At 47.2% G+C, this 16,431-nt stretch overlaps 1 protein-coding gene across 1 annotated transcript in view; it reads right to left on the bottom strand.

Moving 5' to 3' along the window:
* Positions 1 to 16,431, bottom strand: part of PLCB2 (phospholipase C beta 2) — a 66,823-nt gene that overhangs the window by 13,036 nt on the left and 37,356 nt on the right. Inside the window, exons 9-24 of the mRNA XM_054024754.1 lie at positions 15,963 to 16,129; positions 15,615 to 15,761; positions 14,368 to 14,525; positions 12,109 to 12,191; positions 11,521 to 11,605; positions 10,287 to 10,437; positions 9,179 to 9,276; positions 8,513 to 8,609; positions 7,358 to 7,442; positions 6,668 to 6,792; positions 4,971 to 5,125; positions 4,339 to 4,503; positions 3,385 to 3,484; positions 2,814 to 2,918; positions 1,919 to 2,004; positions 1,364 to 1,460 (exon numbers count right to left, since the gene is read on the bottom strand). Of these exons, the coding sequence (XP_053880729.1) occupies positions 1,364 to 1,460; positions 1,919 to 2,004; positions 2,814 to 2,918; positions 3,385 to 3,484; positions 4,339 to 4,503; positions 4,971 to 5,125; positions 6,668 to 6,792; positions 7,358 to 7,442; positions 8,513 to 8,609; positions 9,179 to 9,276; positions 10,287 to 10,437; positions 11,521 to 11,605; positions 12,109 to 12,191; positions 14,368 to 14,525; positions 15,615 to 15,761; positions 15,963 to 16,129 (1,904 nt within the window). The remainder of the gene's footprint in view (positions 1 to 1,363; positions 1,461 to 1,918; positions 2,005 to 2,813; positions 2,919 to 3,384; positions 3,485 to 4,338; positions 4,504 to 4,970; positions 5,126 to 6,667; positions 6,793 to 7,357; positions 7,443 to 8,512; positions 8,610 to 9,178; positions 9,277 to 10,286; positions 10,438 to 11,520; positions 11,606 to 12,108; positions 12,192 to 14,367; positions 14,526 to 15,614; positions 15,762 to 15,962; positions 16,130 to 16,431) is intronic.

The following is a 16,431-nucleotide window of genomic DNA, read 5'->3' as shown; positions in this document are numbered from 1 at the left end:
AAGTATATATTCCTGCATCAAATACCCTTGCTGCCTTTTTTGCTGTTTGGGGAGAAACATTACACACAGAAGCTGCAACAAGTCCCAGAAGGAACTCAGGGATCAGCTCAGCTGATCAATAGAGTGTCTAACATTCATCAGCACTCAACAGATACAATGGAACAGAACTTCAGTAAGGTCAATCTTGCCAGGTGTGGAGTGCCCTCAATGTGGCTTCAATGGGATTTGATTCACCCAGAACTTTGAAACAGGCAATCAGGACCTCACAAAATTAGGCTTTGAAAAATAACATACAGATAAGGAACACTGAGGTGTTACTGACTAGAACCAAGTCATCCACTAAATCCATCAAGCTACATTTCCTGCCCCCAGTGTTGGTGAGGATTTGGGTAGCCTTGACCTCCCCTCATACCACCAGCATAATCAGGAGTAATTCAGCTGAAGTCAGTGGGCTTCTTAGACCAAGGTGAAAATAAAGTAAATGAGAGAATTAGTTTAGTGTTTATATATTTCTGAGAGAAAAGGATTCTACATCCTTGCATTGATTCAGTCATTGTGGGACTCATCATTTCAGATGACTGGGATTGGGACCTATACATCCGTGGCACATGGCACACGAATCCTGGTGCCATAGGCTTGAATGGATATAAAGGAATAGGTTTAATCTGGAAACCCTTCCCCAGGTCTGGATGTCTGACTGTAAGGAGGAAAGGGTATGAAGGCTGGTGCTCTACTTGTTAATCTACAGAAATTTCTTTAGCGCCTGCTGGTAATTTACAACATGAACTATCTTGCCCTCAGTTATGTGTTTCTCTTTTAACCATATCTCCGCTCCTTTCCAAAATGTTATCTTCTTGTGACTGTAGTGCTGGTGAAGGTGCTGCATTGTCAATGTTGGGAAGTGATCTCCCCTATTTATCCACAATATAGGAACAGTACAGCATAAGCAATGGCAATGTAATCTTCATCCATACTGCTGCACCTATTATGTCCCTACTGTGACCTGCAGCGACCACCTCTAGGGGTAAGAAGATAGTTCTGTTTCCATGCTCACTGGGCCTTTGGTTTATCTATTGAGATTATCAACTGTGCTAATTGTGATGGTGATTTTAATAATGTTGTACACTTGGAAATGGAGTGAAATCACCCACTCGTTTCACACACACGCCTAAAGAGTGACTGGATGGTAACAACTTTTGTTCAGTATTGAATGAGGCCAGAATTTAAGCAAGTGACCTAGAGGTGAAAGGCTCCGATCCCATTACCACTCTCTAGGGCTATCCAGCACCCCCTTCTTTCAACGTTTGAGCAATGTACATCTCCCTCCTCATTCTTTTAGTCCCAGCCATATCTACAGCTTTACCTGCAGGTCCATTTGAAGAATGCAAACTAAAAGTCCTGGTGGAATTTGGTAACCCGTTGGTTTGAGCTGCTGTAAGCTTCTTCTGCATGTCAGGCCCCTAAAACAAAGATCAGACGTGAATCAATGCTATAGCAAAACAGATCCAGGAAATAGATGTGGCGACTGATAGAGCAATCAGTATAAGTATAAATCCTAGCAAAGCCGGTGAGGGAAACAGTACAATGCTTTCCCATTTGAGACAATGGAATCTCCCAGGAGCTTAACATCATAGTCTGCTTAGTTTTGCAATCTGTGGGCATGACTTTCCTGACAGGCAGGATCCCCTTGGTGGTTTATGTTGTCTATACAGTCGCTGCACCAGGAGCTATCCACAGCCTCAAGGAATTAGACAAGGCTTTCTGAAATAGAGATTGAATCCCCTCTTACCCTTCAAAGACTGAACTACTGCTACACTGTCCTTGCTCCTAGCAGGGTGAGGAAGCATCAGGATGAGCACCCTGCATCATTTCAGACTGAACCCACAAAGCACGTTGCAGAACATGTAGAAACACTCACCTCTGCAGAACCCTGTTTCAGCTTCACTGAACTCTTGTCCTGGGTATTAAAGAACTTAATGGGGTTGGAGAGAGCAACGGTCAGATCTGGAAACAAAGAACAGGTCCAGACTGTCAGTGGACTCGTCAGATTTCCCCTTTCCCTGCCACTCAGATTTTATTTCTGGGAATAGCCATTCTCCACACTAACTGCCTGAGGGATGTACTGCAGCCTGAAGAAATCCCTTGCTCCCTTTCCTAGTACTAGAATGTGTTTCCATTCTCCCTGCTCTCAGCCCTCTCTCGGATGGGTTCTCTCCCACCCCGCTGCCTTTTTATCTCAACTTCATCCTGGGGAGAGCACTCCCTACAAGTTACAGGGAGACACTGCCATTCTGCCTACTCTGTTCCTGGGAATGCTGTTTTCCCACTTGTCTCTCACTGAACCTCAGCCCTAACTAGAGCTGTGCAAAATATTGGCAATGAAGTGGAAAACCATGTGAAGCTCCCAAATATGAGGCTCAGACTAAGGCTGGTAAAAGGACCAATAAAAGCGCCCTGACTGGGGTGGGTGGTATTTTGAGTTGAAACAACTGCTTAAGTAGTGACTGGTGGGACCTGTAGGCTGTGCCAGAACCAGAACGGCAGACAAGTAGAAGGTGCGCTTGGAGAGACTGCCAGTCACACTCCTCTCCTGTGCTCTGTGTGCAATTCACCTCCAAACTGAGGACAGCCCCACCATCACCTCACTGGGTGAGATTTCCAGCCTCACACACTAGGGTAGTTTTCTCCTTGGTAAATAAAACCATACCAACCTACAGACAGAGAGAGTCGATCATCTTCTCTGGCCATTTCAGTATACCAGCAGTTTAGAGTCAGGGGAGGACATACCATGTCAGGCACTCCAAATACATTACCTGCCCAAGTGTCAGGGACATAGTCCTTCATCTCCAGGTACACAAAGAGGGAGGGCATAGTGAGTGGCATGTTACTCTCACTGCGAAGGCAAACGTGGTGATAGCCTGATAATAGAAAATAGAAGAGAATGAGTGAGGGCATTTCCTTCCCCTTTCTCCCCCCTCCCCCCCACATGTCCCAACAGGAAACACAGCAGTCTGTGAGTGACGTGGAGGAGAAAGGGAAGGCGCTCATATTCAGGCATTATGGGTTACACAAAGGTTCCACTGCAATGAGTTTGGAGAGTCTCTGCTGCTTGAATCTCTCAAACACAACACAACACAAAGGAATGCAACAATGACTGATCTCCTGTACTCAAGAGAGGACAGCACAACATTTCCCTTCATCCCCAGAGAGAGCACCACTGCACCTTGGACCACGGTTTCTAGTACTGCTACTTGCATCAATTCCATCAGCGCATGGGGTCACCTCCTTAACACCAACCCCTAGCATAGCTCAGCTTAATATTGGACAGCAAAGGACAGTGATGAAGGACACAGAAGGAGTTTCCACAGAAAGGCTTGACTTTACCTGAATGCACAGCAATAATGGGAATGATGCGTTGACCAATGAACTTTCCTCCTTCCTCCAAAGCCACAATTCTGAGAGAAGCCAACTCTGGCATCAGAATCTGGGGAGAAAAACGTAAGAGCTCAGGTCCCAGGTGCCTTACTATGACTCCTAACAGGGTATTGGTGTCACTAAGTAAAAATGTCAACACAAGAAGGAAATCACCGCCCCCCCCCCGCCCAATAAGAGCTGCTTTCTGACCCCATAGTTAACAAGAATGAGCTCCAGTTTGGGACTCAGGCATTTCTGAGTCACTGCACATGTCCCTGGCTTTGGGCTAGTCACTGCACATGTCCGTGTCTCAAAACCATCCTCTAAAATGGAGACAATACCCACCTAGCCTCATGAACTGGTGAAAGCTTCCCCTGCTTTCCCAAGGGTGTTGTGAAGGTGAACATGTAAAGCAGTATGTAAGTACTAAGCATTATTATTACCTTGCTGGTACGCCCCCTAACCCCACAGCTGGAATAGTAGCAACAAGCAAATCGGTTCTTCCAGGGAAAGTTGCATGGATCCTATGATCTGACTCACATGAGACTCTCTCACATATTCTACCATTGTCCCTAAAACAGTGCCTCTTATTCTGTGATACAACAACATGCGTGTATTTACTCTCATCTTTTCTGCTTCCTCATGGCTGGAGATTCCCAAGGCTCATTTGATTAGCAAATTCAGTTTGAAATGCTCAGAGAGGAGTGTTTTGGCCCCTGGGATGTCCAGAAAGGGTTCCCAATGATCCTTCATCAATAGAGGAACTTGTGGTTGTTCGAATCTCTGGCCCATGGAATCTCCACAAAGATTTTTATGGATCTAAGAAGGAGTTTTTCATGTGGCCCTGGAATCCCCAAAGAAAAAGCTCATGGTCACTGGTCTCTTTAGGGGCCCTTTATCTAAGTTACCATGAAATGTTGTTACCTTTTCAAAAACAAAAGCCTCCTCCTTCCATACAGGGTTGAGGGAATTGGCACTTGATGTCAGCTTGGTTCTGTATTTACGTTTTGGGTCCCCTGGCAAACCAAACAGTTCCACTTCTACATATGTCTTCACGCTGCGCTCTGAGAGGAACTGGCCAGAAAGGATCTAAAGAAAAAATAGAAATAAAACTAGCAATGGCTAATAAAATCCTCTCCAGCCTTAGTATTAGGGTTAGGGCCACTTCTTCTGTTGCCTGTCTCCTCTTTTTCCTTGGTCACTGCTGTCCTCCAGCCCATTCATTTCCTATAACATGCCTGTCTAATTCCTCTTTCCCTTCCCCTGTGCTCCTTGCTTTAGTGCTCCCCCCGTCATCTTTCATCCCCATCACCAGAGCCCGGGATTATTCCATGTGGCAGATGCTAATTTTCTATTTTCATGTGATTATGCTTAATTTTAAACACTGAAAGGACTGGGAGTTGCCATAGTAACACTCTCCAGCAGGAAGTTATGGGTTCATTTGCCATTAAGAGCCCTCCTGGGTGGTAAATTGAGGAGCTATAGGTGCCAGTTATCTCCCTGCTGCGAGTGTGCAGCTCTGTCAGGAGAGAAACAGCTCAGGGGCTTGTACTTGCCGTTATTGACAGGATGCTTGCTACCACCACGTCAATGCGGTCCACAGAGTAAGGGTCAAACTGCTTGTCTGGACGCCGCATGAATTCGTGTTTGAGAAGGTAGCCGCTCTGGCCGTTGAACTCAAAGAGGGCCATATTCTGTTGCATGGGGACATCTGAGGGAGAGAGACAACGGGACACAGAGAGAGGAATTTTTGTGGGAGTGCAGAAGTAAGGTCTGTATGTATCAAGGAGCTGTAGAGACTGAACTTCTGTAGCCTGCACCTCACACCCCCTCCTGCACCTCAACCCCCCCCATCCCCTACCCCCACAGCCTGGAGCCCCCTCCTGCACCACAATCTCCCTCCCAGACCCCTCACCCTCTCCTGCACCCCAACCCACTGCCCCAGGCTCAGCCCGGAGCCCCTTCCCACATTCCAAACCCCTCGGCCCCAGCCCAGAGCCTGCACCCCTTCCCGCACGCCAACCCCCTACCCCAGCCCGGTGAAAGTGAGTGAGAGCGAGTGATGGCAGGAGGGGGAATGGAGTGAACGGGGCGTGGCTTCAGGGAAGGGGCAGGGTAGATCTTGGGTTGATCTTAAATTCAAAAAGTGATCTTGTGCGTAAAAAGGTTGGAGACCACTGCTCTAGCCCTTCTCAATCTGTCTGCTCCGCTATTAATGTTTGCCCTCTCCTCCTTCCTTTGCCATTCACTCACTCTTTCTATGCCACGTATATCATACAATCCCTTCTCCACCAGTCTCTCCAACTTTCACTTTTCCTTCCCCTCTCTCCCACTTTCCTCTCCCCAGCCCACCTATCGATTCCAAGGCCAGAAAGGACCATTGTGATCATCTAGTCCGACCTCCTGTACAACACAGGCCAGAGACCTTCTCCCAAATAATTCCTGTTTGAACCAGAGTGCATCTTTGAGTAAAACACCTAATCATGATGTAAATTTGCCAGTGATGGAGAATCCACCTGAACCCTTGGTAAACTGTTCCAAGGGTTAATTATCCTCACTGCTCTAAATCTGCACTTTATTTCCAGTCTGAATTTGTCTAGCTGCAACTTCCAGCCTCTAGCTCTTCTACACTCTCACACACGTGTGTGTGTGAGAGACAGAGGCCCTTCCTCCCCACCTTCTGACCCTGGGCATGCAGTACCTGACGTGGACATGGGAAGGGGGAGCCCTGGAGCCCCTTCCTGCCCACCCCAGATCAACAACACTGGAAACAGCAGTGGGGAGGGGAAGTGCTAGAATGCGGTGGAGGGAAGCTCCTCTGCCTAGTTGTGCATGCTGCCTACAACAGCATCTGTGGCTTAGGTGTAGTTGTGCCTCCCAACAGCCTGTGTTAACCACTACACTCCCCACACCATCTGAAGAATGAAATTAGGCTGGCCTGAGATGATTTCTGCAGATGCTGGACTGCATGGATAGTATGTGGGAGGATGGAGTTCAAAGGTATTGTTGTGCAGGGCTAACTCTGTCAGTGCTGCTGAAAAAGGCTCTGTCTGCAAGGGAGAGAGGCTCAGTTGGAGACCGAGAGATATCCATGGGTAGGTCGAATTTGACAAGACAAGGGCAAAGCAAACAGCACACATGTTCAGAGGCACCTGGTAATACCGGGAAATCCCAGTGAGGGAAAGAGGGGAAATAAGAGTGGGTGTGAACACAACCCCACCTATTGAGAAGCATGGGACAGCTTGCAACTCACCCATTGTCTGGAAGTTTAAGGCCACCATTTGACAGCCGACGTTCCAGAACATCTGAGGCATGTAGTTGGATGAGTCCATCCGGGTGCCCTTGGGGTAAATCCGGCTCATCTGTCGCTTGTTATATCTGCAGTTACTCCATAGGAAACGGGTCTGGAGTGGCCTATTGCTGCACGTGCCCTGGGACTAGCTCCCAGTTCCAGATTACATGAGCTTCTTTAGGTCTGAAATGGCTGCATCCCTTGGTAACATCCCATGTTATAAACACCAGAGGCTTTAAAATATGGTATCAAAGCGAGAACCCTCTCCTGCCGCCCCAACATGATGTGCTCTATGCTTAGCAACAAGCATTTGGTAGTCCTGACTGCACCTGCTAGAGGGCAGCAGGCATCCTATCGGGAAGCCTACATGTGTCCCAGATAATAGTACCATGTCTGAGTTCTCTGTGTACTTGGTACTTTTCATGAATTGTGAGTAGGAGCTAATAAGGTTCTGAGCACCCAAAGCAAATTGTGCTGTCTTTACCTTATCCCAGGAGCCTGCAAGCACTCATGGGACTGTGCATTGTCGTACAGAATGATATCAGAATGATACTATATGACAGGGAGTAATGCTTTCATATTCCACTTAAAATGCATCACCCAGGTACACAGGACAATGCTGCCTCAGAGCTCATCTAGCAAAAAGGATACTCTACAAACTGCACAGCGGATTTGGTCAGTAGATCATAAGCCTTTATTTCGGTGAAGGAGGAGATGACATAACTTCGGTTCTGCTCTGGGAGTACGGAAGAGGGAAATGTTTAAAAGACAGGCACTCCCAGCACCCCATCTCATACTCTGGCAAGTGCTGCAATCAAAGCATGACACATTCATGCTGGGCCTCAAACCAAGAAACACCCAGTCGGTCTCTTTCCCCATGGACCCCATGATCAGATCAAGACACCTCCATCCTTGCTTGGCCCTCTGAAATGGGATTGGGGGAGTAATCATAAAGGTTTATTTGAGCTGTTGGGATTTGGGTTGGGTTCATCTGGGACAGGCAAATGAACACATCCAGAGGATCAGCTTGCAAAGAGTTGGGAAGGGTGTTAAGAAGTTCACCTTTTCTTTGATAGAAAACATAGCAACAGTTACAGTCCTTAATTTTGTTTCCAAACCACACATTATAATCTCACAGACAGAGCGGGCTCACACGGCAGAGATGTGTGCAACATAAATTGTTTCTTTGGTGTCAGTGCAGGAGTTGTCTTATTTCCCCTTAGCTTGAGTTGTAGGTTCAAGTGAACCCAAACACTGACAGCAAAGCTCAATGAAAAGCTCTGCATTTTACCAGGTTTTTCACTGACACCATGAATCAACCCAGTTCACTCAAAACTGGCCCCAGGTTTGAGAATCTGATGAACTTGGTGTGTTTGATGAAAGCAGGTGCATTTCAGATGGTTACAGGTGTACAGCTTTCTCCATCACCCAGCAGGGGGAATCCCCACTGAAGAGAAAGACCAGTCAAATATACTGATACAGACTGGGCTAAATTCTGCTCTCATTCACACCAGTGTAAGACAAGAATGACTCCATGGATTGCAGCGGTGGTGGTGTTGATTTTCGCTAGTGTAACTGAGAGCAGAATTTGACCCATTGACTACAAAGGGATGTGTGAGCTGCACATGTCCATGTTTGCTACTGTAAGAGAGAGCAAGGAGGGTAAAAGAAGAAGGCATGGGGCAACAGAGTATCTGCAAATACAGCTGCAGTCAAAATAGCTGGAAATTGTCAATATGTGAAAGTTCATACTAGCTGTTTCAATGAAAACATTTAGAATAGTGAAAAGACAAGAATCCTTCTTACCTGTTGAGGTATCAAAGGAGTCAAATTTGATAGGCTGGATGTAATTAACCAGGCTGGACATTTCCTCGTAAGCTGTCACTTCCAAGCCAGCAGTGCCCTATGCAAAACAAGACTAGACAGATGAAGAAACATCTCCCACAACACACTCACAGTTGGGTCTCTAAGGTTATGGCTACACTAGATCTGGAAGCAAGCGTCCCAGTCCTGGTCTAGACTTGTGCTAGCAGACAGGGCCGGCTCCAGGCACCAGCTTCTCAAGCAGGTGCTTGGGGCGGCCGTTCCGGACAGGGGCGGCAGTTCCAGGTATTCGGCGGCAATTCGGCAGACAGTCCCTCACTCTGCCTGGGAGTGAAGGACCTACCGCCGAATTGTCGCCGCAGATCGCGATCGCGGCATTTTTTTTTTTTTTTTTTTTGGCTGCTTGGGGCGGCCAAAACCCTGGAGCCGGCCCTGCTAGCAGAGCTCACACAAGTACGCTAAGAATAGCTGTGTAGATGTTGCTTTGAGGTTGTGGCTTGGGGTAGAGCTTGGGCTCTCAAGCCTGTGGGGGACAGAGGAGAGGGGGCTTTAGATTAAATAGTATGATGGGACATCACAACAAGCTGTGATAGGGTCACTGTCCAGAAGAAGCAAATGGACCAAGAGAGGAAAGGTCAGTGGCACTACCTCATCTGACTGCATCTTTTTAATCTGTTCTTCATCCAAGTTTCCAGATTCCTCCTCCTCTTCCTCTGGGTCCTCTTCGGTCACATCACCTGCCCAGACTAAGCATACACAGAGTTCACCAGCAGCACATTTAGACAGGATAGCATGAAGGATTGCTGACATGTCCTCTAATGCTGCCTCCACTAGCAAGGGAAACATGCCACTTTTCTGAACTGAAATTCCTCCCAGTGTAAATGTGGGAACACGAAAGGGGTACAAAATTGCTCTAATAGCTGCATCCAAATATGGAGAGGCACCGCTGTGGGCTGGCGCACTCAAGTAATTCAGTTCTTCCTCTTGCCGGTCTCCTTAGCCCCAAATAACAGTAACAGGATCTAAGTTGGCTGTATCCCCAGAGCCTCCAGTCTCCCTTCATAGGCTTCTCCCATGAGAAGTGGGCTGAAGTCCCACTTCCCCCACCAAGGGTCAGACCTAAGGGGACAAATCTGGGAGTGGATTTACTTTAGATCCTGATTCCTGGATATTCTATAGAGGAGCTGTTCCTGCATTCTGTGTGCCTTCTGTAACAGGGGCATGTAGACTCCATGGGCTGAAATCTCACTTGTTCTGTCTTGGGGTCTCCAAATGTAAGATGCAAAAGAGATAAAAGATCTGGGGGAGCTGCAGGGTGTACAGGCCTTCAAAACATTTATGGTTAGGAAATATGTCATGGTGTATTTGCTGGATGCCATAGAGCTAGTCAATGACAACGCAGGAGAGGAATCAAGGGCAATATAGCCTATCCATGCACACATCAGATCAACAGCCAGTATATGCAGCAGTGCATCTCAGGAGAAGCAGAATGGTTGGCAGATAACCAGGCAATGTATTGGTAACATGATCTTTTAAGGCTCTGGTATCACTATTAGTGCTATATGGTGTCTGAAAACATAATTCTATTCTGAAGAGCTGATCCCCCTCATTCTCCACTCTGAAGTGCCTAAACGTATGTATATTAGATCTCTTGAAATAACACTGGGACGGTTTGGACTTTCTCCAAAGGGCCAGGCCACCCCATCTGAGTGGAATGAGTCCCCTTCCCCACTTCGTATTGTACCAGTATCAATACCATCCACTGTGACAGGCTGGTCAGTAGCTTCATTCCTCTCTTTCTTCAGAGAGTCCCGCCTATCTTCAAATGCAGATTGGTTCTTTTTGTTCTTAATCAGTATTTTCCCTAAGAGATCCTGAGGGCTTGGCAAGGGAACGCCTGGCTTCAGCTGTAACAGAGAAAAGTCCTTATTGAATTTCCCCTACAAAGAGACAGAGCTCATACACTCAGCTGTCCATCTGTATCTGTGAACATCTCCATCCACCTGTCTGCCTCCACACTGCACCATCTGCATCCTTCAACATCTCCATCCACCCGTCTGTACCTGTATCCACCTGTCTGCTTACAGTACCATCCACATCTTGTATCCTGGCCATTTGGCTGCCAATTTTTCATTGGCATCTACACTATTTTTATACCTTTCTCTATCTACAGCCCACACTTTTTAGATCTTTGTGTCTTGCTCTGTTTCCAGCCACACATCTGCCTACATCCAGCATCATTTAAAGAACCACCCAAATATCCTTCTGTATCCATCAACTAACATATGGTTTCCAGGTGCTCTACCGTGTCTGCCTGCCATGATTCTTCCCAAGAGGCACTGCATGCTTGCGTGATTCTATTGCTGTAGTCCACCCTCCAACACCCAACATGCCATCCTTCATTGTGCCTTGCTGTACTGTGGACTGTAAGCACTTTGGGACACGGATGTTGTCTTTTTATTTTTCTGCAAAGCACCATGTATATTTATGGCAGAGCAGTAGTAATGTGCATGGGGTTTACAAAAAGGTAATACGCATTTGTACATGCAAACTGGAGAGCAGCATGTGCAATCAATTATCTTGACATGCACTCCACTGTTCTGTGCATGCAGCTGCATATGTTACTTACCTGACTATGTATTTCACATGCACAACTCAGATGAGGTCTGATTCTAAAGCTGAAGGAGTCACATAGGTGTAACTTAGAGCAGAAGTAGGCCTCTAGTTTAAAAAAATCTGGCCCTGAAGCTGAAAAGTTCACTCTTCATTCTCCAAGTTGCTCAGCACCCAGCCCCATTTCCAGCTGTCTCCTCTCACTGCCTCTGTCTCTAGGCTCACTGACTTTAATGCCTTTATAAGCCTCCTCCCACTTGCCACAAAGGATCCCCCAAATTACCATACAGGTGGCAGAGCCAGACTGCACCAGGGAGTGATCCATGTGTGTATGATGCCCTCTCCCCAATAAAAGTTCTCCCCCATCTTCCACTTACTGGATATTTTTCTAGTGGCTCTGTCAGCAGCATGTCCCCGAATATGGTCCTGCAGTACTCAGCCATCTTAGCCTGCTGCTTGGGCCTAAAGAATAATGCAATAAAACAAGAGTGAGACACGAATCTATTGAGTCTGGAAAACACCATGAGCAACCCTCCTCCACCATGTACCGTGCCCTGCCACCCCACCCAAAGGGTTAACCCTAACCTCCCCTCATCCTGATCTCTCTCACGGGCTCTCTGAAACCCTTCTCCAGGACTAACAGCGTCTGCCCTGCTCCATCACCTCCCCAACGTTAGGCATTTTGGGGGAGGTTGAATGGGAGTGACAGGATGGGATTCACTGGTTTAATTTTCTCATCTTTTGGCATCAACCACCTCTGATCCCTCCAACAAAAACTCCTAACACTGCAACTCCAATGCTTCACCTTGCTACCCCCAGCCTCAGACACCCAGGAAATCACAACCATGTGTGAGGCAGCTGGAGAGATTGTGCTTGCCTCTACCTCCCCTCTCAGACAGCAAAAAGTTAATTCTCTCACGTGAGTTCCCCCGATGTGAGCCCACCAGCAACCACTGGATACTCACGAGTCAACATGGTTCTCAAAGGACAGGATAACTGGGTAGAGAGAGGTTTTGAAAGCACTTTCTGCAATGGCCTCAATGACATCCTAAACAAGAAGAGACAGACAGACAGAGCATTATTATAATGTCCTGAGACAAGTAGCCACCCAGCTTTCACATCTCTGAGTTGATCTCTTCCAGCGACTCTCTCAGGCATGACTAAACTTCCTTTTCACACACTCCTCTCGTCTGGTCTCTCAGCATGTGAGGTACAACTTGGATTCCCTTCGGTTCTTTTATACTCAATACTTCACATTCAGGGGTGATGCGGAAGGCATAGGAGGGCCAGTGTATATCTTGTTACATGGGTACGATTCAAAGTAAATGTGTCTAAAGAGAGACTAAATTTGATTCACTGAGGGGGCCAGAAAAAAAGGTGTAAGTGATGCCAGATTAAACTCTCTCAAGATTTACTGCGACACACATACGTCCTCTGAATTTGTCCATTTGTCTGTCATTTTATTGGCCTGTAAAGTCCTTCTTGATCCTGACGGTCTAATAGCACAGCAAACGGAAACGCTCAACAACCAGCAGTTACTAACATTCCAAATGCTGATGCCATGGAACTATTCTCAACAATGTTGATTTATTTTTTAAAATAATATTTTCCCCAGGCCCCTATTAAACTGCAACGAACTTTTCTCTATTTTCTTTCCCATTGTTGCTAGCTGGCAGGTTACAGGAGCATAGTTTTTCTCATTTGTAATTATCTTCCCCCGCTTACTCCTGCTCCATTCATTCAGTGATATCATACAATCCATTGTATACCGCATGATAGTACATGGACTGCAGAGTTCAATCCACTGGGCCAAATTCAGCTCTGGTGTAAGCCTGAGGAAGACAGTGGCATAATGCCAGGGATGAATATGGCCCAAGGACTTCAACCTGTGCAACCCCCGCCCCCAACCTCCAAACCCTGATTCAACAAGCAGTTTCTCTCTAAGGAAGGCGGCTCCAGTGCCACTTCAGGGGGCCACTTGAGCGGGATTTCAAAGGAATCTGCTACAAGTTCAGAAGAGGAGAGGGTGCAAAAGATACTATTAGAAAGACGGGGGGTCGGAGAAGGGAAGGAGCAGGAGACGGGGGTTCTGTGTATTATATAAACTAAAAACCGGGCTCATGCTGTGTTAACAGGCTATAATTCCATCCTGAGGTTCATTCACATGGTTTAGCAGAACCCCTCAGTGCAATTATAGCTTCCATAATACACCATTGTGCTATTATTTGCCCTATCTGTAGTGAACTGCTATGCAAAAGCAACCATGATACCAAAAGAGCTAGCCTGGGAAATTGCCAGCATTGACTATTACAGGCAGGTCAAGGTACCTGAGCACTGAAGGAGAAAGGCTTTATTTTTTCATGTGTCTTGGTAATAATGAAGTGCAGGAATGGGGGGAGGGGGGAACACAGACTAAGTACAAGAGAGCTGTTAATTGGCTTCTGTCTGGTGGGATCTGGGCTTTGCCCGAGTGGACTGAGGGGAAGTGAGTTAAATGCATGGTGCATTTTTACCGTGCGTGGTTTTTGTAATTTATGTGGTTAAATGCACTAAAACAAAATCCTTCAGTGTGAATAGCAAGTTCACTAGGCAATGGAGCGTGACCCTGGGCTGGCTCTCTTTCCCTGTGGAGTCTTTGAGTGAAGAGTCAGGGAAGCTGTACAATCAACACCCCACATGGCTGCTGCTCTGCTGGATGCATGTCATATACTCCCATGGCATGGTCGTGACAAAAGGAATTACCCCCACAGTGCCGATATTTAACATTACAAACTTGCTGTAGACATCAACCTGTAGAAGACAACAAGGCTCTCTCTTAACCCTTGTGGTCTTCTGAAAAGATGCCTGGTGCTTGTCATTTGTCTGAACTCATGCAGCTATTCATTCACACACTCATCCATCCACCTACCCAACCCTCCAACCACTAGGCACTCATCTATTCAACCACACATCTCTCCAGCTGCCCAACCACTTCTCTGATTCCCTATCTGACAATTCACAAGTATTTCACCTCATTTATTCAGACCCATCCATACAACAGCCCCGCTACTCTCCCCCAGCTATCTACTTTCCCCCAATTAACCTGCACATCGGGCCATCCTGTTGAATAGATGCTCATCTATCCATACACCTGTGTCTCCCTGCCCATTCTTCATCCATTCACTCTCGGTACACAGAAATAAGTACAAAATCAGGACAAATAATCTGTGGAGACAATCCCTCACCTTGAAGAGAATCTCAGTTGTCATGGTGAATCCATGGGTGATGATGGGCTCCTCATCTGGGGGACGACCCTTCCAGCAGTCCAGCTCCACACAACGGCAGCCAGACAGCAGGCTCTGGCGATACATTTCAGGAGATGAGATGCCAGAAAACTGGCCAGCTGGAGAGAGGCAGGAGGAGAAGAAGAGACTATGGTTTGCCATTTATTCATGTGAGTGCATTCTGCATGGAGAGCAGTAAGAAGGGGAAACAGCTCTGTGCACACCCAGGGCAAGCGGGCACTCCACACTGCAGAGAGATTTTAGGTAACTGTGCAGTGGAGCCCTACCTAACACTTCTTCCTCCCTCAAAGCGTGGCCTATACTAATGTGTTTACTTTCTGCACATTGAGGGATGAGGTGTGATGGTATCCACCTACCACCAATCCCTGGGGGAGACACCTGTCCAGTCAGTTGGGAGGGACACACAATTATCTGCTCTTGAATTCCTGAGGGATCTACATCTGCCCAGCTGTTGGGAAGGGGTGTGGATCTGCCTTCAAGTCTATGGGGTTATACACCTGCTTGACTCTTGGGGAGAAAACCTGCTTCTCACTGAAATCTTAGAGCATATATACCTGCCCAATCACTTTGTAGGCTAATGCATCTACCCAGGGACAGACACATATTCAGCCAGTGAAGAGTGGCACACATCTGCTCAGCCTAAGGACTCCTGAGAGAGACACACCTGACCAGCTATTTAGGAAAGACAGGAACCTGCCCTCACATCCCAAGAATACCTGTGCCTGTCTATATAGTCAGTTGATGAAGCCATAATCTTGCACTGTGATGGAGTTGGTGATGGGAAAAGACCCTGGCTATGAGCTTGAGGGCAAGGAGTTGCTCACCCTTCCTACGCTGCAAATGTTATATATGCCCCATCACACCCCAGCTACAGGCCATCCCAAAAAAGAATCCATCAGACACAAGGAGACTGTGACTCATTGTCTTGAGCATTTAGGCTGATCTCCCTAGTCCTTTTGCCTTGCTTGGCATCACCCAAGCGTGACTTTTCTACAGAAGAGCAGAGTATGCTTTTTCTTTTCAAACCCTTTCCAATGGGTCAATTCCTTACAAACTGCCCGATTGCTGCCTAGCATACATGGGGCAAAACCCATCTCCAGTGTCAGTACACATGCTTGGTACAACACACCTGCTTTGAAGCTAGGGGAAGATCCCTGGAATTGGTGTGTCATCCAGTGGAGAGATACCTGTCAAGTAGGTGTTGTGTGATGAGTTGATGAAGTAATGTGAGAGTGGCTGGGTCATGTCCTGGTACAGCACCACTTTGTCCAGTGATACAATATTGTTTTCAGGGCCACAGAGGAACCAAACCATCCCCTCTGGAGACAACTGCCCTGCGGGGAAAACAAAGCTATTAACAGAAGTGAAACAAAGAGGCCTGGCTCCCTTGCAGGTGGGTAATGCTGAAACACAGGGGCCTGCAGGAGTTAGACTGGCTGCTCCAGACACTCTGGTAAGTATCAGTGCAATGTGCAGTGTGGGATGATTCCATAGCAGTGGAGTGACAGAGAGGCAGTGTGTTGAACAAGACTCACCTCTCTGGATGTTAATCCCACTGGGTTCGTACTTCTCTATCAGGCCCTGCACCTGCTCTGGTTTGGCAGGAGGGAAAAGGATGTCATTGAGGCGGGAATCTCGCTGTTTCTTGTTGATAAACTTTGCCAAGTGCTCTTTGGTCATGTAGGGCTTGGCTTTCGAATGGCTAAGGGCAAAGAATCAGAGAGGAATGGAAGAGGGAATGTATTTAAGTGTTACTGGAAAACCCCTTTTACAGCAGTGAGACGCAGGCTAACCCTTCCTGCAGCTAGCTGTGCATGCCCATCTCTCTGGACTCCCACCATTTCCTAGAAGGCCTTCTTTTCTCTGAAGGCTCCAGCTCTCTCTCTCACTTCCTCTACCTTGCAGCACTCTTCCCTCTTCTTTGTATTTTATTTCGGTATCTTATTGCTGCGTATTTAGTGCTGGTGAAAGGTTACACAGATTGGAGACCAAGGCCAAGGTTTT

This window comes from Malaclemys terrapin, chromosome 4, assembly GCF_027887155.1.
Source record: "Malaclemys terrapin pileata isolate rMalTer1 chromosome 4, rMalTer1.hap1, whole genome shotgun sequence".
Classification (NCBI taxonomy): Eukaryota; Metazoa; Chordata; order Testudines; family Emydidae; genus Malaclemys; species Malaclemys terrapin.
This window is presented reverse-complemented; position numbering and strand designations above follow the sequence as displayed.